This window comes from Hetaerina americana, unplaced genomic scaffold, assembly GCF_022747635.1.
Source record: "Hetaerina americana unplaced genomic scaffold, ioHetAmer1.1.p SCAF_10, whole genome shotgun sequence".
In the NCBI taxonomy this organism is placed as follows: domain Eukaryota; kingdom Metazoa; phylum Arthropoda; class Insecta; order Odonata; family Calopterygidae; genus Hetaerina; species Hetaerina americana.
Window position 1 is genome coordinate 39,522,116 of NW_027286070.1, and position 20,518 is coordinate 39,542,633.

Below are 20,518 nucleotides of genomic sequence, written 5' to 3' on the forward strand. Positions count from 1 at the left end.
AATTGGTTAAGTTTCCTCAACCCAGTGGCGGCGGGGTAACGTTCTTGTTTGCCAACCCAGATGTCACAGGTCCAATTCCCCACCTTGGTGTTTTTCCTCCACCTAGGGCTTGGGTGTATGCAATTGTCAAATTGTTAAATCAATGTTCACGGTCCAATGTAAAGGTTGAAGTGCTGTTTTCAGACTAATGCAATCTAAATAAATAAATAAACCCGTTACAGCTTAAGGAAAAATTTCTTAATACAGTCAATCTTAAAAAGGTCATAAGAAGCTCAATTTCTCCTTTCCATAAAATTCAATAGCTGTTGATACCACATACCGAGCTATCTGTACCTAGATAATTAGTTTATTTTTCTATTAAAATAATATTTTAGATGACTGATGGATATTGCCTGGACAGAAAATCCATTATCCAACATTAATGAACTGGTTAGGCAGAAAAAAGATCCAGAAATAGATTTAGTACAATATATTTAAGACACACTGAGCTGCAGCAACCACTGCAACATTATCCAATGTCCTTCAAGAAATTCACAACACCACTCACAATTTTGTTAAAAATTCTTCCCCTAGACACATAACTCAAGATATTCAATAAAAATCACAATTGGAGTAAGTTAATCAGTATCATTAAAAGCATAACTGAAAATCATGTTCAAATGCTTATTATAAGAATGAAACAATATTGGAATGTAAGTACATGATGCATCTGATAAGTACAAGTTACATTAAAAGTACAACATCAGAGACTACTAGTGACTTAAAAGGCAACTTAATGGCCAAGATGAGGTTCTGTCGAAACATAAAATCTTATCACGCACTAAAACAATGCCCCCAAAAATTCATTATGCAATTAAAACTAAATACAATGCTCACTCAAAGGGAGCAAGCAGAATTTAACAAAATAATCAAAAATCAACAAATGTGAAAATGAGAACTATTATAATACAAAAAAATAATACTTACAGCAGGACTAATATGATAACTCTCAGGCTCAGATAAATCCTTAGGCTTCAATTGGTCAACAATACCAATCTAAAGTTATGCCTGGGAACACTAAAATTATGCACCCACTAGTCATGAATATCATGAAAATTGTAAAACAAAAATGGTGGGAACCAAATTCACAAACAAAAAATTAAACAAAACACATAACATTAATTCCTCACAAACAAAAAAACTAAAACAAAATGGCACCTTAATATTTGAAAATGTCATGGACCCTCAGTACTAAGTTTATAGTACCAGTGTGGTGAATCACGACGCCGACACCAATAGACAAGTACAGCAATCACGGATAATGCCAAAAGGAAAGCAGTGACACCAGATGTAATGACAGCTGTAAAAATAACATATCAGTTGAAACAGATTCCTTAAAATTGTGCTTTAACATAAAATGAAAAAATAAGAGAAAGGAAACTACTTGGCAATTCCTCATACACAATTTCTTTGTAGGAGTATCACTACAAAAAATTATCATGGTGATATCGCAAATTGACAAAGATAAAGATCAGGATCATTCTCATGATTGCGACTTATCTGCAATGATGTTGCACAGCAACAAAACTTAGGTAATTGTGTACATGGAATTAAAAAGTTGTTTCTTTTCACTATAAAGTAATTCTGCCAGGTTATGTAAGGAACCATTTTGATCAGCAAATACCAAATTGTAAGACTTTCATTTTCAAAGGACTAACACAAATGAGGTAGGTTCTTAAAGTTCTGTAATTCATCACCTTAAATAAAAACTCAAGCTCTTATCAGGAGAGATCTACTTGATCTTTTGCCCAGACTGGACACTCAACTGAAGTGATCGCATCCCTTTGATGTGATACTTGATGCACACACACCACTGTATTTATAGGATTTGATACCTAGTGGCCAAATACACAGATTAAATTGCACCCTCACCACTTTAAGATTGACAGTGTGGTAACATTAAAACATGCATTATCACGAACTGAGAATAGGGTGTAACCAGAGTTGAACTTTTTGTATTTTCAATTTAATTAGGGTGGCGAACTGGAAAATCCAGTGAAAAAAAACCTTCAAACCTTTTTTTATAGAACACCAGCCACCTTTGTATTGTGTTGAAGAGGATCAAAAGAAAAAAAATTCACAGGGCTGTTTCTGAAGTACACTAACTTTTCCAGATAGTCAACACCCAAAATAAATTCCATGACTTTCCCAGATAGGTGGCAACTTTATTTCCATACACATACCACAAAAATTAATCAGTTTTAATTAAAATAAATATAAAATTTTAAAGTTTTGGAAATGTATATTTGTAATGATATTTACTATAATATTATTTTCAAAGGTAATACATGCATTAATGATCTAAAAAATTACAATACTATGAACATGCAAAACCATACATACAACTTCTAATAAGAGATAATTTATATGATTGTGACTTAGTTTATTATTACAACTGTTGACAGTTGAATACCTATCCATTCACCAGAACTAAAATAATTATCACTAGAACCAACAAATAGTGGACCCAACCAATTGGTAAACAAAATATGCACTTACACTACAGGAATAGGCATGAATTAATGAATTTGCATCACATTTTTCTCCATAAAATTCATGTTAAAACGCCAGGACAAACAAAATGGCTGGCAGCATAATATATTCATCAATAGTTTTTGCAGACAAATAAGTGGCTTAATTGTCATCGGATTTCCAGTATTTTCAGTTGTCTGTTTCAAACAAATTCTACTACTGTAAAATACCTCTCACACCTGTTCATGTTTCTGCGATTCTAAGTTAAGTAATGAAGTTTGACCATAATGTTGAAAGGGGGCAAAAGAAAAGAGTACATAGCTACTAAAGGCCATAGTCTTCTTGGCAAATGCTGTTTGATAGCATGGGAGAACATAAAAGATTGAGAATCTAGAGAATCTATCCTCAACACTACTCAATTCTTGGCAGATGGAAAATCATCTCGACCTCAAGCACTAATGGAAAAGAGGAGTGGGAAGAGATTACCAATGCCATTGCCAGCGAGACCTCCAGGGAACAAAAACTGCACGTAACTGAGTTATATGACGACATGCCTTGCCGTTTTTTAAGCGGCTTTTTTTCAGAGGTTGCCTAGTTGGGCTTATGCTCTGGGTCACAATATTTAGTTCCTATATCTTCCTGGAGCACCAGCGTCGTTGTATTTCCCTCTTTGAGTTATAGTGAGTTATTGAGCTATAGTGACTATATAGTGTATCTTTATTGCTGACTTTCTCCTTCAGCCTACCATCCTCTCCCGTTTGGCCTACAACTAAAATTATGGATAGATTAAAAATCAACTTTCATAACTATTTTTGTTGATTAAATGCTGTAATTTTCTCCAAGTTTTCATTTTTTCCAATTCACTTTGAGATCACAACATCGCTGTCACGGTAATATCACAATGATTGTCTGAAAAAATTAATTGAAATTGTAAAGGAGAATTGTAAGTTTATCTTGACAATGACACTGTGCCATCAAAATAGGCTGGAGCAATATAATCGTGTGGAAAATTTAAAGGTTTAATACCATCAATAGCTATCACACTAATCTACAACATTAAGCCTGAGGGAATCATTACACAATTTCAAGTCTGTCTGAACAAAGGTTACAAGGTAGAATTTAGAATTCCATTTTTGAAAGCAAATGACTCTTAAAACTTCAGGTGAGACTGGGACTTGCTTGAAATCCGAGAGACTTCCCATAACCGTGTAACTTTTTAATGATTAAGCCAAATTTTAATCAACACCCTAAATCTAAAAGTACAAGTAAACAAACAACAAGAGGTCACCAGAGAGCAATGCCCTTTCAAACTATCATGCCTCTTAATGACCGTTTCGTTTTGAAAGAGTGGTTCAAATAGCCTAAATATGAAGACATGCAAATCAATAATAATAAAATAAACCCACCAATTATAGCCACATCATGGAGAGGCAATTGGGCTGAGAGTCCAAATACATTAATTATAGAATCATCATTAGTCTGCAATGAACATTCAGTCTTCCAATCTATTGGTATGATTGGGCTCATTATCTCCACAAATCGATCCAATGGACAATTCTGAAGGCATCCAGGAATGGTCATCTGTATCACATCATCAGCTTGTGTGCCATTTTTAAATAAAAGCTGCGGAAGAAAGTAAAAATTCATGCATTATTCTACATAACAAAAGAGGTAGCATTTTGGGAGATGGTTGAGGCTGATACTTTGTGGAAATCTATTTGTAAAGCAAGAAGACAGAATCAAAGACTTAGCATTTCTACAGGAAAGAATTTATAGTTGCCAACTACTTTTGCTACAGTGTAGCATCACCTGGACTGATTTCAAGAATATACTTCACACTTTCAGGCTTCACTTAGTGAAATTGTTTGATGTTCATATTAAAAGAGAGTGATTTGGCACCACCACCTCTTCTTCCTTTAACCGAAAAAGCCAAGACCACCGAATTTTAAGTCCCAGGAAACCCCCCCCCCCACCTTCAATTTCCCCCTTTCCTCTGTCCGATGGGTATATAGTATATTCAACAGCTGTGTGTGTCACTTGTACCTGATGATACCGCAAGTCTGTGAAATGCGTTTTACTGTGTAATAAAGTCTGTAAAAAATGACAAACCCTTTTAATATGATTACAAGTAGTTCACACTCATTTATACATTGCCATTGGGTGGGGTTCGGCAGGGGGTTGTGGAGAGTAGTCAGAGTCTTTTTCCATCAAACGTTAGGAGTTTTAAGGATAGGTATTAGGCAGCCACTGGGCAGAGAACCAGGCCATAAATGTTACTGTGTCTCTGTGCAATATAGGTCAGTAAAAGATGTGGACAGCATGACATTGGACTACAATAGTGGGTGAAGTTTCACGGTAAGTGATTTCAGGTGGGGTGTGATGTTGGATGGCATGATTTTGGATGGATACCATGTTGGACAGTGTACGATTATGGACAGGGTGTGATACTGGGCCATATCTGATGGCACTTAATTCATACTTTCCTTTAGTACCCTTGTATGGAGCAGCTTAGTATTGATTTTTTCATGTGCTTTGTTATTGTTCTGAGGTACAATCAATTGTGATTCTGGGGACTTTTATGCCACCTGACGATGTCTGTAGGCATATGTATTTTAATAATAATAATTGAGTGTTGATCTGAAAAATGCATTGTCAAGGATACCTACAGTCCTATCCATACCAAATATCTAAGTGGTGTGATTAGAATTCCGTGAGAAAAGGAATGGTGTCCAACAAACAAACAAAGAAACTGATCCCACACATGAATAATACACAAATGCCATATATAACTTAATACACAGTGACCTGCTCCTCACATACCATGCGAGGTAGCAAAATCAATGGCAAGAAAAATTGGGCCTATGAAGGGGGCCAGTCCAAGCTTCAACATAATGTTCTTTGTACAAAGCAGTCTCATAACATTGCTTTGTGCAATACAGTAAACTCTTGATTATCCATGCTGATGAATGAAAGATGAAGTATGGACAATATAAATACATGGAATATATGGTTGTGAAATAAATGAATATACACAGAAACTCTTTTCCATTTTGCATGATTTAGTTTGGAGTTTTTTAGTGGTGGAAAGAACATTTTTTCCATTTTATTAGGGTAGAATTATGGAGTTACAAGAACTATCATAGTGTTAATGGCAGGCAAAAGATGATTTTAATACAGATCACTAATACAGATTCATATTTGTCATGTGATACCAATATAAATAACGCAGTGTAGGTTATTAACAAGTTATTTGTTGCATAGTAAAAATATGCCCGCCTTATAGTCCTGAGAATATAGAAATCTCAGGACTAATGAATGTGAGGCAAACAGTAATCGGAGCATACAGATAATACAAAAATGTTTCAATCAAAACATTAAATACTATTGACAAATTTATACTATATGAAGTTAAAAACTTTTAAGAAAGCCCAGATATTTCAAGCGTGTATTTTTTTTAAAGTATGTCTGAGCATTTGATTATCTTTATGATTGAAATTTCATTAAAATTTTGGGATGCTGGAAAGAGTCCCGATTATTGTGAATTTCCTGCATATTGAAGAGATTCTTTCTTGAACAATGATTTTTGCAAATTTCCATATACACTGTGGAGGAGATAAAACAAAAATTGCTAGAAGGCCTAAAGGAAATCCCGATAAATGAATTTCAGAAATGTTTCAAACAATGGAAGCATCATTTAGAGAAGTGCATTGTGGTCAATGGGGAATACTTAGAAGGTGAACAAAATTTAATGAAAATATATTGAGAAATAAAGAATCTATTACAATATTCCCATTATTTTTGGGTCCCTCTCGTACACGTCCCAACTCCAGATTCTAACAAATACCCTAATTTTTTTTAAATCTGACTCCCTTCTTGGTATATGTATACATTTTCTTACTACTCAGATAGTCACTCTGATTTGGAAAAACAAATACCAAACATGAAGAAACTGAACTTGAGATTTTACTCAATTAAAAAAACGTAAGCTGGAAACTTCTGCTTTGAATTATTATAGCCAGTCCACCATGCATGGTAAGCTTTATGAAAGTACAAAGACTGAATATCCCTACATTTCTTAGCTTCATCAAACAAGACAGCCAACACTACATTAAACTGTTTTGAATCCTGAACATTATTTAAGATCTAAATAAAGAATATAAACACAACTTGCAACTTTCTTCACTTCTTAACTTTATCCCCACACTACAACCTACATATAAAATACCCCTTTACATTAGTTAGAGCCAAAAAAAAACTTAAGAGTAGCCTTGCATGGATAACTCCCTTTTTTGGGTGAAATAAAGGAAATAAGATTTCTTCTTTCCCATAATATTTAGGTGCTCATTATAGAACATTTTGTTCATCTTTAAAATAAGAGTCTCATCATTATCCATGTTAGTGTGAAAAAATAATGCAATATTATAGTTTTTAATTTAGGTACTAAAGAAATTCATGAACCAATAATTAATTCTATACTTACCAAAACATAATAATCATCATTAGAAGATCGGTGAAGTTCAAGTAAAATTGTTGAAGTGTATGGTGGAGAGAAAGGTGGGTCGAAAACACCAAAAGTCATCAGAAGATTTGCTATTGTTGTATCATGACCTGAATAAATGAATAGTTTCCGATTGGGTGGAGACAGAGTTGCATCTTTCTTCTTTATGAAATGGTTCACCATTTCTCCAACTAAATTCCCTGTAAGAAAAATTAATCTTAAAAAAAAGAACCAAAATATTGCCAAATTAATAATAAGAAAAAGTGTTTCACTCAACATGAAAAAATAAGAAAGGGGAATACCCTACTGCAATATTTTACGATGCCAATAATACAGATGTCCAAAATGAAAATTGCACAATTAAAAGGGTGCTTGAAAGAAAGCAAATACAAAATTTGCCATCATTATCCGTCAAAACACTGTAAAACTCATGTTTTTGATGTTTTTCAACATTTCAAGAACTCAAAATTAGTTTGTGCAAGCAAATGAAAACAGCACTCAATATTTTTGTCAATTATGCTATGTTCGCTAGAGAATTCAGCATTGTTTTCACTGTGAAATGGGTAAATCGTAATTACAAATAAAATGAGTAAAAAGAGTATTTTTAAACCTAAGCAACATAATAAAATCAAGTGGTATGATAAGCATGACAGAGTGCATACCTTTTTTCAACCTGAGTTGTTACACTGCCTTTTCTAGTTGTGCAGCTACCTCAGAGTTATACTCTTCTACTTGAGACACATGACTCACACACTCTGATCTTCAATATTTTACAAAGAATCAAAATCTTTTAAAAAATTGCTATATTATAGATTTCCCTCCCATGGACTACAACCATGACTTGGTGGAAGGGCTTGTGCATTCCCATGACCCCTAGAGCTGTGCTGGCGTGAGTAATGATAATTGCTCCTGGTAGGATCACCCATGCCGGATAGGTCAAAGGTTAGGGGCCAAATGACAGATAGTCCACGCAGTATCTGTTCCTCACTGAGGTAAATGCAAAGGCATCTGAAACCGGTGGGACAGCCATTGAGTGATGGCTTCATGATAACAACACTATTGAGGAATGCAATGGGAAACAACCTCAATTATTTTCCCAAGATTTTCATGATGGGCAGTATGGAGAAAATGAGTCCTGGCAACTACAGGGTCATGCCTAGGAACAGGAGAGGCAAGGCTTCTGCAGCAGTCATCTCATCTCACAAAAGCCTTGCAAAGCATAACCAACTGCAGCAGCACAGAGGACCGAATTAGTTAGAATTGGAACTTGGAATGTTTGGACAATGTTGAGGAGACAAAAATTAGAAAATATAAAGCGAGAGATTGAAAGAGGAAATATAGATATTAAAGGTCTTTGCAAGGTGAGATGGAAGGACAGCAGGGATTACTGGAATGATAGCTATCAGTTATTACACTGGAGTAGACTAGAGCCACCGAGGGATTGCCATAACACTGAATAAAAAAGGCCAAAGCATAGCCAACATAGAGCAAGCAACAGATAGAATATTACTACTTGAGGTAAAAGCAGAACCGAGGAACTCAACCATTCTTTAGGTATACATGCCACCAAGCAATCTTATAAGGAGGAACAAGTCGATAGGGTATAAGATCAATTAGAGGACATAATCGTGTGCGCTCCTGCAGGGAAACATTTGATAGAGATGGGGGATTGGAATGCAACAGTAGGCAAAGGAAAAGATGGTGATGAGGCCGGATTTAGGGTGGATAGTGATGAGATGGGGGAGGTACAGTTTAGTTACTGAACATGTAAGGAATGCAATTGAATTCTGCAGGAGAAGGATTAGTGAGTAAATTACTTAAAACTTTGATATGGAGCCGAGTTATGTATGGTGTAGAACAATGGTCACTGTAGCAGGAGGATAGACGTAGATTGAAGGGTTTTGAAATGTGGGCGTGGAGAAGGATCGAGTAGATGAAATGGACCAAAAGGAAAACAAATTAGGTATGGTGGGAGAAGATAGGGGATTGTTGAAAGAAATCATAAGGAGGCAGGAAAAATTGATGAAAAGTATATTGATCGGCAGTGGGACGTTGAAGACTGCAATAGAGGGGAGAATTTTAGGAAAACAAGGAATGGACAGGAATATGATAGGGACGTTGGATGCGATGAAGAGAGGGAGGAAGTACACAGAGATGAAGGACTTGTTGTAGAGTAGGATGTTGGGTTATACTTTGTTAGAAGAAACAAATTATTTATTTGGTAGTTTTGTCCATCAAAAACCTACCATAACTGGTAGATTACTAATAATAATAATTATTATTATACCCATTTTAAGCCTCTGCAGCTCCTTGGTGTATGCTGGGAGAGAAAAACTGAAAGCTGCTAAATATTTCATCTTGTCCGGATACACAGTCTTGGTCCAGTCAGGAAGTGTGAGATTATATCTTTTCTACAAGAATAAGATAAAAATTTCATTTTTAAATACATGATGAATTACATTGAAATGATTACTTGTTCACATCAATTTCCTTCAATTCCTGACATTAAATTTATAACCATGGCGATTAGCCTGAAAATCACCTTGTTAAGAGAGAATAGCTCACTTGGTGTTTAACCCTATGACAGTGATATTCAGACTGAGTGAGGAAGAACAGTTCTGCCTGCATTTTCTCAACGGGTTTTCATAACATGCAAGCTACAGTTTATGTTTACCTGAAGTATGCAGAGGCACTTTCTATTTTACTTGTGCTTTCACATTAGGCAAATTTTCTTATCAACATGCACAATAAACACCCCAATTTCAATTTTTCTGATTGCTTAACCTCATCCCTCCTACTTTCATTATAAATTATATTTACTTTGAGGGAAGAGAGTAACTGTACATTTTAGATGGAAACACATTCTACCTTCTGTCACCATTACCAGAGTTAACTCACAAAACAGATGCAAACCTGTATTATATCAGCACAAAATGTTTCAATCAACTGTCGAAAATAGCATTGCTTCTTCAAACACCAAAGAAGAGTACTCCTAAATTTCACGAGATGCAGAATATAACTTATCAAGCAAAGACACATCCAATGATAAGCTGACACAAAGTAAGTTCAATGGCCTCATCAGGGATTGAGAACTAAAATTTCCTAAAAATGCAGCAGAACTCCTGGCATTACCAACACAACAGTGAAATTATCTACTCAATCGGTGACATTTCCATTTTCTATTTATTACGACTGCAACACCAGACAGACCACACCAAAAATCATCACAACATATTTGTTACCACCAGGTAAATGGAATGAGAGAAGCTCTACCACATCCCCCACACAGCCTACATGTACAAAGGAGCCTTAAATAAAATGCAGCTGTGCAAAGTCCTACTTATTACAAATGGGAACAGCAATAAAGGGCTGCCTCCGGTAACACCAGAGGGCTATGAAAACAAGTCAAATAACCTTTCAGCCAATTTCAGAAAATATCTGATTGGAACCCAGCGACAAGATAAGCTTAAAAGGAATCTAAGGTGATCTTTAAGGATTTGCATCACTACACCAGGCTTATTCATGATGCCACCAAATTTAGTTGTTTTGGAATTTTAACCGAAGCTTATCAAAAAACCATTCAATCAAGGTCCACAATTGCTAACACTATGTGGGAGTCCTAAATCCAGTGAATTGCCTATTTATGGATAGCCAGAATCTATACACTGGCACTTCAGACCGAAAGATTCTAGCGGGAAAAACTGCTATCAATGAAGAAAGAACAAGCATGGTGAAACTGAAAGAATAAAGCCTTGGCAATGAATTATGGTACCATATTTCCCTCTTCATTAATGGGTGAAAAGAGATTTGTCAGACTAATTGTTCACCTCTATTACTTAAAACATTAGGTCAAATAGCCCCTCAAGAGATTCATCAAATATAGATTTACACAATATATTTATATGAAGCAACATTAATATTTCATTCTAAAACATATTTAATAACACTGAATTGGCGATAAAACCATCAGGAACTAAGACAGGACACCTTATCACAGGTTTACCACATACTCCTGAGAAAGCTAGCATAATTGATCTACTTTCCTTTCATTTTGAAAATAAGATAACAGTGGAGGTCAAATGATATCTAAAACACTCCATCCCCCGTGAGTGAATGATACTTCAATTGTAGATGTCCATTTTAATTCAGAGTTAAAGAATGACAATCTAGATTACATTTTGACTCCATGAAATGTGCCTCCCAGTATCAATGTCAAATGAAGGAAAGGATTGAAATTTTTATTGAATCTACAATGGAAGATCATAATCTTTCAATTCAGCTCTTATACGTGAAATAAATAGGACTAAGCAGAGATATTTTCAGAAATGACTCCAAACGTTACACTAAATTAGTTTCTTTGGCAAATTGGCTATTAAATAATAAAAATTTCGCACATCCCTTAACATCTGAGGGAACTGGTAGAAAATTAATGACTTAAGGAACATCATAGAGATATGGAAAAAATAATATGCAATATTACCTCAATAGTGAGGGTATTGTACAGATACTCCACACTAGTGATGTCATGAATGTGCTTTCCAGATTTTTCAGTTAAATATTGGTACAAATTTTTATTTTCCTCGTTCAACAATTTTATTTCAGGCAGGTCTTGTAGTTTTTTAAATTCCTCGTCGTACCGGGGGCATGGTTTCTTAGCAGCTAAAACCTTTGGGAAATGAAAACAATATTACTTCACAAACGGCCAAAACTAAAGTAACATAACTGGAAGCTTTATAATATCATAGAAAGTTGAGTAATCAACTGTTTATTTCCAACTGAATTACGGGTTCGGTTAAAATTAGATTCTATCGACTGACTCTATATGCCGATTTACCCTATTCAAAAAGTATATGACCAAACCAAAAGAGTGATCTACAAGCAATGATGTAACTTACATTATCAAGAGATTCTGGAAGTGTATGAATAGGTATTGGTTGCCACACTACTCCTGGCTCCCATATCTGCTCGCCATTAGGTGGGTAGAGACCAGCAAGATTCGCTTCAGCCGACATGAGAGTTCTGTCCACATCTGTACTGCGAATATGCACTTCTTCTTTACAATACTGCGTGCTCAGGAAATTTTCATATCGTCGACGAAAAAACTGACCGAGATGATAATGCTGTCGTTTCCCTTCCTGTCACAAAAATGTGGTCATTGGCTTCGTATATAATTAAGTCAACAGTTTATAACATAATATATAATTATGTGCATGAAATATATTATTATGCATTTACAGATGTAAATCATCAACACTTCCTTTGTCATTTGAGTTACCATTTTACACATTCTAACGTGATCACAGTGACCATCATTCTGATAAGACCATTTAATTTTTACTAATTTTATAAAACTCACATTCGTCAACTGTCCCCATCCGACAGGCCAATAACTTAAATTTTTGTACGGGTCATTAGGATATGGATCAACAGGTGTTCTATCTCCGTGCCTAAATACCTGAAAAATAAGTAATATTGTAATGGGTTTCCATGTAATTGTGGCCAGTCTATATATATACATCCACTGCCGTTAACACCTACTATGAGTAACAGTTCCAAAGAAGAGTGATCATTTTCTGCGCTGCAACACGTATAACTGAAGCTTATCAGTATCCCCAACAACAAAGTTTTCCTAATATAACTCATTCTTACAGAGATATCAATCACAAGAAAAATATTCTAACTCTGTGAGAAGCACTAGGATCATTTAAGTACGATTCATCCTCATCCAGTGAGACTAGAGAAATCTTTCGAAAATACGGCTAGTGAAATGGCTTTAACGTCAGTCTCAACGTGACCTCATACTCTTATCGGTTGATGAAGTACATATGACTAATCTACATGTAATCACATCTCATGTGTCAACACACATCGGTCCCTGCCAATCACTACCGACCGACATTGGCAGTTTCAGATTGGAATAAAGGATTATCCATGCTTTCATTGGTTTCAGTTTCGTTGCGAAATTTCGTAGGCACTAATGCGCCCAAACGGGCGCACCATACAACTACGCCGAGCGAGGAAATTCAAGGAGGGAACCAAGACAACTGCTCAAACGCCGTTACCGAAGCTCCAGTAAAAAATATACGTACTAAAAGTATACGTGGGGTTCATATTTCTTAAATAACAATTGCTTTGGTTATAAACATTAATAAATGTATCATATAAGTAGATACAAGATTTCAGCTATCCTATTTTTACTGTTATCGATTAAATTTTTTGCAGAACGCCCGACGTTAGTAGCGTAAATCGTGAGGATGACGCAGGGAAGTCGGTGCCAGCCGTACCAAGACACGATGGCCTCGACGTGTCTATCCGTGGGAGAGGAAGGGGCAAAGTCTCTATGGATCAAAGAAGTAAGTCCTGCATGTTTCGATTCATCAGGATCGCGCCGAAAGTCAGAGCTCTTCAGCGTTGAAGAAATTATTGCCTGAAGATGGATGACCGAACGGTGGATCTTATTTTTGCTGGATCTCTGGAAAGTCTCCCCCCAGTGAGTTCGAAAATCGTTCGAATTTTTACCAGCTCAACCTTTACAGGTGGGACTTAGTTGCTTTAAAATTTCTCATTTTTCGCGATTCCGTGCGAGATACATCAGAGAGATAAGTAATTTTTTATGTTGATGGAAAGAAGATTTTTTGTGCCTTGCTATACCAGAGAAACTACCTCACCATATTTGCTTGCTAATATTTCAAGAGTCGGTGCTCAACAAAATTTTAATGTATGCATGTTTTGTACGGGACAAGCCCTTTCACAATATTATATATGAAAAACATGATATATAAATAGGGGTTGAGGCCTTTATGTCTTGTTTTTAATCTCGCATTTTACGTGGCATAAAGGTAGCACACAACCCGTTTTGTCAGTAACATGATAAAGTTGGTAATAAACTTACAGGTAACATTAAATGTAGAATTACGTACAAACTTGACGGAAGTAATATTCTTGGTATTTTTGGAGAAAATGAGCTACAAAGTTCGCATCTGGCTCTTGTGCCTAAACAAACTTATCGAATGTTGTACATGCTCCGTATTTTAATCCATTATATGATTAGTAATGGAGAGCTATTACATTCACTATATTATTTAAATCAATTGCTAAGAGTATTGGAATTTTCCAGCATAACATTTTTAAATATTGTACAAAAAAATTATGAGACAAAAGATTATTATTTAAAATATTTAAATCCATTGTTCATACTTTTTTCCGGTATGTTCAATTGTTCCACTCATTTCAGCTAGAGGAAACAATTAACCTTACTGAAAGTTAGAACATTACTGAAATTTCCAATTTTATAATGAGCACAGTCTACATTTTAGTGACCCTGATTATGCCTTAAGTAATTCCACCTTTAAATTAAAGAACACACAAAGAGTCAGTTCTGGAGTTAACGAGGTAATATAAAACTATTTTGTAATTAGTGGATGTCTCCATTTTTCGGGTTCCCGCCGCGTTGGTAGGCATGCTTGTCAAGCATGACTACCAACGCGGCGGGAACCCGAAAAATGGAGACATCCACTAATCCTGAACGCCACGGAAGACTACGATCCAACTATTTTGTAACTTTAACCATAGGTTTACCTGCATTTTAATGAGGCACTATTATACAGGGCCTTGGTGTACCTTGTTCAACTTTGTGTCATTCTATTTCAAATAGTAGAAAAATATGAATGTTTATCCATCATATAAAATTTTCATCTATTTTACTCTTGTTTTTCTTAATTGGTCCTAATAATAAATTTCAAATTTTACCAACTTTGGGCATTCAAATTTACATAAAAGTCATTAGACTTTCACATATTTAAAGTATCAAGCAGCATCAATTTTAATTAATTGGAACATTTTTTGGGTATGATAGCTACAAAAAACCATATTTTCTCTCATGGTTGCCAGATTTTGATCGAATGCTTCTAGTGTGATTTGCGATGGACGTGAGGGAAATAGGTCTGTAATTACTTGGTTCCTCCTTGTTTCCGTTTTTAAATATTGGCGTTACTTTAGCCGAATTCCAATCTCTGGAAACCATGTAATCTATCAGCAACTTCTTAAATATTATTTCTAAATACGGCGCAATTTCCAAAGCTAGATCCTTAAATATACATGCAAGTATTTCATCTGGCCCGTAGGATTTATGAGGATAGAGTTGAAGAGGTTTTTAGAAGAAAAAGAGGTAATTGAAAAGCTGTGAGCGGATTTGAACATCGCTCGAAAGGCAATTCTCTGCTGTATCCAAGCAATTCAGTTTTTCTGCTGAAAATGAGAAACTGAAAGCATCATTGGCAGAGATGAGGCGGAAGGTAAAACAACCAGTCTAAGCTGATCTCCACCGAATGTATGATATGAGGAAATTGGAAGATTTAAGGCCGACCATAAGGAGAGCAAACTCATGTGACGCAGATGCCAATCGGGTAGGAGGAATACGGGAAAGCAACCTGCCAAAAGCCAGCCAAAGAAGCGAGGGGATGGAAGGAAGGAATAGGGTAAAATGTTAGACCGATGAGGGAGGACATAGTATCTAGGGAGGGGACGGCTCTTGGTGACCCAGGGTCACCCAAAGGGAAAATAATTAGTGATGACATTTTACGAGATCTGTTCGAAAAGTATCGCTAGTTTTCGCGGGTTACGTACGAGGGTTCGAAAAGTAAGGTCTCCAAGAAAATTCAAAGGTCTCCAAGTAAGGTTTTCAAGAAAAATCATATTTATTCTCAACTTGAGTATATCGTAGGAAAAGGTGAGCATTTAGCTATTTTTCTATATAGTCGCCCTGACGATCAATCACTTCTTGCATCCTTGTAACCAGCTTTTGATACCGGCGTCGTACCTTTATCCCGATGCGTCACGAAGCCAACTGACGACTCCTTCTTGCACTTCCTCATCTGACTTGAATTACTATCCTCCAAGGTGTTTTTTGAGAGCGGGAAACAAATGGTAGTAGCTGAGGGCAACGTCCGGGCTGTAAGGAGGGTAGTCGATGTTAATTGAGATGGGTAGTCGTTTGATGTGGTGCATTGTCATGCACGTCCACATGTCAGTGTGTCATTGCATGTCAAAGGAGTATGTGTACATCACATACTCCTTTGACATGCGACTTTGGTGAGAGACCTTGCTGTAACCAAGGACCTTCGTGACAATATTCTGCATGGAGAAGTAGCCACTCTCTTCATAAAGGCCTCCCTTTATCTCATGAAGGGTAATTCTCCGATTATTGCGCACCATCTCCTCAATTGGAGCCACCGTTGATTCCGGAAAACTCGGCCACCCCGACCACTGCTCATCGTGGACCTTTTCCCGGGCTATCAAAAACTCCCTGCACCACTTCCGCACGTATTTTATGTACATACACTGCTCACCGTACACTTTCACTAAATAGCGATGAATTCATATCGGAGAGGCAGTCTTCAGTTGACTTCGCGACGCGGCGGGAGAAAGGTACGACGCCAGTATCAAAAAGCTGTTTAAAAGGATGCAAAAAGTGATTGATCGCCAAGGCGACTATTTAGAAAAATAGCTAAATGATCAACCTTTTCAACGCAAAGTTGAGAATAAAATTGATTTTTCATGAAAAAAATTGGAGACCTTACTTTTCGAATCGCCCTCGTATATTATTTTCCATTTTTTGTGGCGTTATGTTGGTCCTTGTGTCTCTCACTCATGCGGAAAAGTTCGGCCATTTTGAATGTTCAGTTAATCGTTTACAGCTGTTTTGCTTGGACGTGTTTTGGCTTGTCTTCGATTTTTGCCTGTTCCAAAAAATGGATTAAAGAATTTCTATAAAATTTTGCATGAAAAACGAAATTAAGTGCGCGGACGCGTTCCGAATGTTGACTGTGGCATAAAGAGAAGCTACCTTGGACCAAAGCAACGTTTATCAGTGGTACGAAATGTTCTCGGAGGGCCGAGAAAATGTTAGCGACGAAGAGCGTGCTGGACGCCCGAGCACGTCAACAACAGACGAAAACATTGATGAAGTGAAGAAAATAGCGTTGGCCAATCGTCGAATCACCGTTATAGAAGTTGCTGAGGACCTAAACATATCGATTGACTCGTGCCATTCGATTTTTACCAATCATTTGGCAATGACACGGGTCGCCGCGAAATTCGTACCAAAATTTCTCAATTTCGACCAAAAACAGCAACGCATTAACATTGATAATGAATCAGTCCTCGATGACCCAAATTCGCTCCAGAAGGTCATAACTGGTGACGAATCATGGGTTTATGGTTATGATGCGGAAACTACCAAACTCTCAATCATTCCAATGCCAATCATTCCAATCAGCACGAGCCAAGACCGAAAAAAGCGCGCCAAGTTCGGTCGAATGTGAAAATTTTGCCTACAGTTTTCTTCGATTGCAGGGGTGCAGCATGAGTTCTTGACACAGGGTAGAACGGAAAATTAGGTATATTACCTGCAAGTTATGCGCGAAGCAATCCCCCACAACCCCCGGATTTGTGGAATAAAAAAAATTGGCTTTTGCACCATGACAACGCTCCTGCTCACATAGCGTGTACACTTGTGCGCGAATTTTTGGTCAAAAGCAACACACTAATGATGCTGCAGCCACCGTATTCCCCAGATCTGGCCCCCAGTGACTTTTTTGTTCCCGAAACTGAAGAGGCCCATGAAAGGATGACGCTACGATACGATTTTTTATTTATTTATTTTAAAACATTATTCACATGCAGCAGTAGCGCCAATTTACATTGAATAATATAACAAACATGAAAGAGGGCAAAATACAATAACAGCATAACAATAAACATCTAGAACCGAACATGGACAGGGGAGAAAATTAATTTTTTAAAAGGTGGGATAAAGCTTGAGTGGTGAAATTGTTGCATGATAAATTAAAAGGATCGGCAGTGTGAGGGAGTGAATTTAGAAGGGAGGAGAGGCGAAATAAAGGTGAGCGCCTGGTGAGAGATATTCTAGGAATAGACAGATGGAGTAGGGAGTGGGTGCGGATGGATTGAGTTGGTATCCTGAAGTTGAAGTGAGAGAGTAGTTCAGGGCTATCAATAGTCGAGTTTAGGGTGTTGTGGAGGAGTTTTGAATCAGCTTTAAGTCTGGGGTTTAGGGGACTAGAAATGGATAAAGAAGACAGGAAAGCATTAGAGGACATATTGCAGAAATGTGGGACTCAGTGTTTGACTATTTTGGCAAAGAAGTGAGAGTTGCAATCAAGGGATTTAAGATTAGTTGGAATGATGGACCAAATTGGGGAGCAATATTATACTATGGGGAGGGCAATTGTTGAGAAATACGAATGGAGTGCAATTGGATCTTTAATATCGGTGAAGCGGTAAAGAAGGCCTAATAGGGACATTACTATATTTTTTACCGTCTGTATCTGATCAGAGTAATTTAGTTTATGGTCAATAAAACGCCAATGTCTTTCATGGTTGTTAATCTCTTTAAGGGAGTTGAGTTAATTGAGTGGCTGAACAACCGGGGTTTTTTGTCAGAGCAAGAGTCATGATATTCCATTTTCCAGGTTTTAAATTAAGCTTCCAGGTATCACACCATAGGGAAATTTGATGTAAGGCAAGTTGAAGGTGAATACAGTCAGAAATATTATTAATTTGCTTGTAAATCTTGCAATGATCAGCGTAGAGAAAGGTATGAACCTGGGAGGAAAGGAGTCGGGAAGGAAGATCATTAATGAATAATTTGAAAAGATATGGTCCACGGACATTGCCCTGGGGAACCCCAGATGTCACAGGAGACCAAGAGGAAGAAGCATCCAAGAGTATCACACCCTTGGTTCTGTGGGTGAGAAAGCTTAGGAACATACCATGAATGCGGAACTGATGGCTGAGTTTATGAAGGAGGAGTTGATGATACAGGGCGTTGAAAACTTTGGAGAAGTCAAGGTAGATGGCATCAAGTAAAGACGAGATAAAGACTGCATCGAAGGAGGAGCTGAACAAGAGCATAAAAATGATTGTTTAAAGTGCTTACAGGATTAGAAAAAACGTTGGCACAAGTGTATAATATCTAATGGGGATTATTTTTAAGGGGATGAAATAGATATTCATGAATAAATAAATAATTTTTGAAAAAACACTAAAGTCATGATACTTTTTGAACAGACCTCGTACGTTTGGTCAGAGTTTGTGGCCAAAGTATCAATTCAGTGTTTTCAAGGGATCAGAGTGGATCCTGTACATTTTAAGAAAATTTGCAGGATAAATGAATGAATGGAGTGGGTTTGCATACAACAAGGTGTGTCATATGTGGACCCGAATTGTAGTGCAGGTGACAGGCACTTGGGCTATGATGGAGGGTATTAAAAGAGGAAGGGTTCCCTGGTTCTGTCTAATTTTGTTTAAAAACATCATACTAAACCTAAGTGAGTAGGGAAACCTGTGGGCACAAGAGGTGAACCTTGCAAGACTGAAGGAAAGGAAGGTAAGGGCTTGATAGTTTTTCTGGTTAACTGCTGAAGTATTCTACATAAAGCCAGTCACTTGGAGATGTTAGTTGGTGCATGTAATCTGGAAATTGTGATAGGCATGGCATTGTGGCTAAGAGGTCACATTATGCCAAATAAGATCCTCAAATTTTGGCCGTTTACCGGAGAGATAAGGATGGCCGTGGAGGAGGAATATGTGTGAATAAAAAACTAATTAGAACATTGGAATGGGTTAAGTTTATAAAGCAGAAGAAAAATAAGCAGACTTTGTTGAATGTTCAGCATTCTTAGGGGATAGAAAGCTTGGGCAGAACTGAGGAAAGAGGTTGGAAATCCAAATTTCATAGGGAGGAATAATCTTAAATTCAAGGTAAAATTCCAGGTACAAAGAACAAAAATAATTTCATTTCTTAATAAAACATTGCTGATTGGAACAGTTTACCTGCAAAATTCTTTGAGCCCTTTCCTAGGAGGGTAAATGCATTTTAGAAACACCAGCATTGATCCTTGCTAGTCTCAAGCACTCACACTCAACCAGAGCTTTTGAGAGGTTTCCCTCTGCACCATTGGCCCACCAATCACTCACTTGCTTGGGTATGCGAAGACGATTTAACCCTTGCAAAACTCACTCACAGGTCTACCGTGTAATCTCTTCCGACGTTAGTACTGTGACTCAGACAGACCTGTCCATTATCACCCATGATTTTTTGTGTACGTGTGGTGGGAATTGTATGAGAGACATGAGAAGAACTAGCGGAAGGAAAGAACATAGGTGGGAAACTGATTTAATCTTGCAAATAATCAAACTTTAGAAAATCAGCCTCCAAGAATTACTGTCACGGCACTTTAAAACTAGTTTGATGCATATTTTGCCTTGATGAATGGTTTTTTTTACTTTGAAATTGTTGCATTTTAATGTACATTGACAGATGACTAATATTAAAAGCTACTGTTGTGGCATCTCCTGCATTTCTTTGAATGAAGCATTAAATTTGAAAGGCATGAAATAGAACTAAGAGAGCATTTACTGAGGAATTATTATGCATGAAAATGAGTAAATTAGTGAACACCTTAAAAGAAGATAGTGTAAGGGTAT

General features: G+C 36.9%; 2 protein-coding genes across 2 annotated transcripts in view; one reads left to right on the top strand and one right to left on the bottom strand.

The window, feature by feature from the left end:
* Positions 1–454: 454 nt before the first annotated feature.
* On the bottom strand, positions 455–12,962 carry LOC139700061 (prostatic acid phosphatase-like). Its single transcript, XM_071598540.1, has 8 exons — positions 12,548–12,962; positions 12,366–12,464; positions 11,905–12,144; positions 11,490–11,675; positions 9,297–9,420; positions 6,992–7,209; positions 3,918–4,134; positions 455–1,339 (listed from the first exon to the last, which is right to left on the bottom strand). Exons 1-8 carry the CDS (start codon positions 12,650–12,652, stop codon positions 1,215–1,217), a joined length of 1,314 nt encoding a protein of 437 aa, XP_071454641.1. The 5' UTR covers positions 12,653–12,962; the 3' UTR covers positions 455–1,214.
* A 480-nt stretch (positions 12,963–13,442) lies between these two features.
* Positions 13,443–20,518, top strand: part of LOC139700311 (uncharacterized) — a 74,580-nt gene continuing 67,504 nt past the window's right edge. The window contains exon 1 of the mRNA XM_071598951.1: positions 13,443–13,545. Within this exon, the coding sequence (XP_071455052.1) occupies positions 13,443–13,545 (103 nt within the window). The remainder of the gene's footprint in view (positions 13,546–20,518) is intronic.

Excerpts from the sequence above, each read along its gene's own strand:
- LOC139700061 (XM_071598540.1), bottom strand. The coding sequence starts at position 12,652 with ATGAGTTATATTAGGAAAACTTTGTTGTTGGGGATACTGATAAGCTTC. Across the intron at positions 12,465-12,547 it reads CTTTGGAACTGTTACTCATA|GTATTTAGGCACGGAGATAG; the intron begins GTAGGTGTTAAC and ends CTTATTTTTCAG. Across the intron at positions 12,145-12,365 it reads GATGGGGACAGTTGACGAAT|GAAGGGAAACGACAGCATTA; the intron begins GTGAGTTTTATA and ends TTTTTGTGACAG.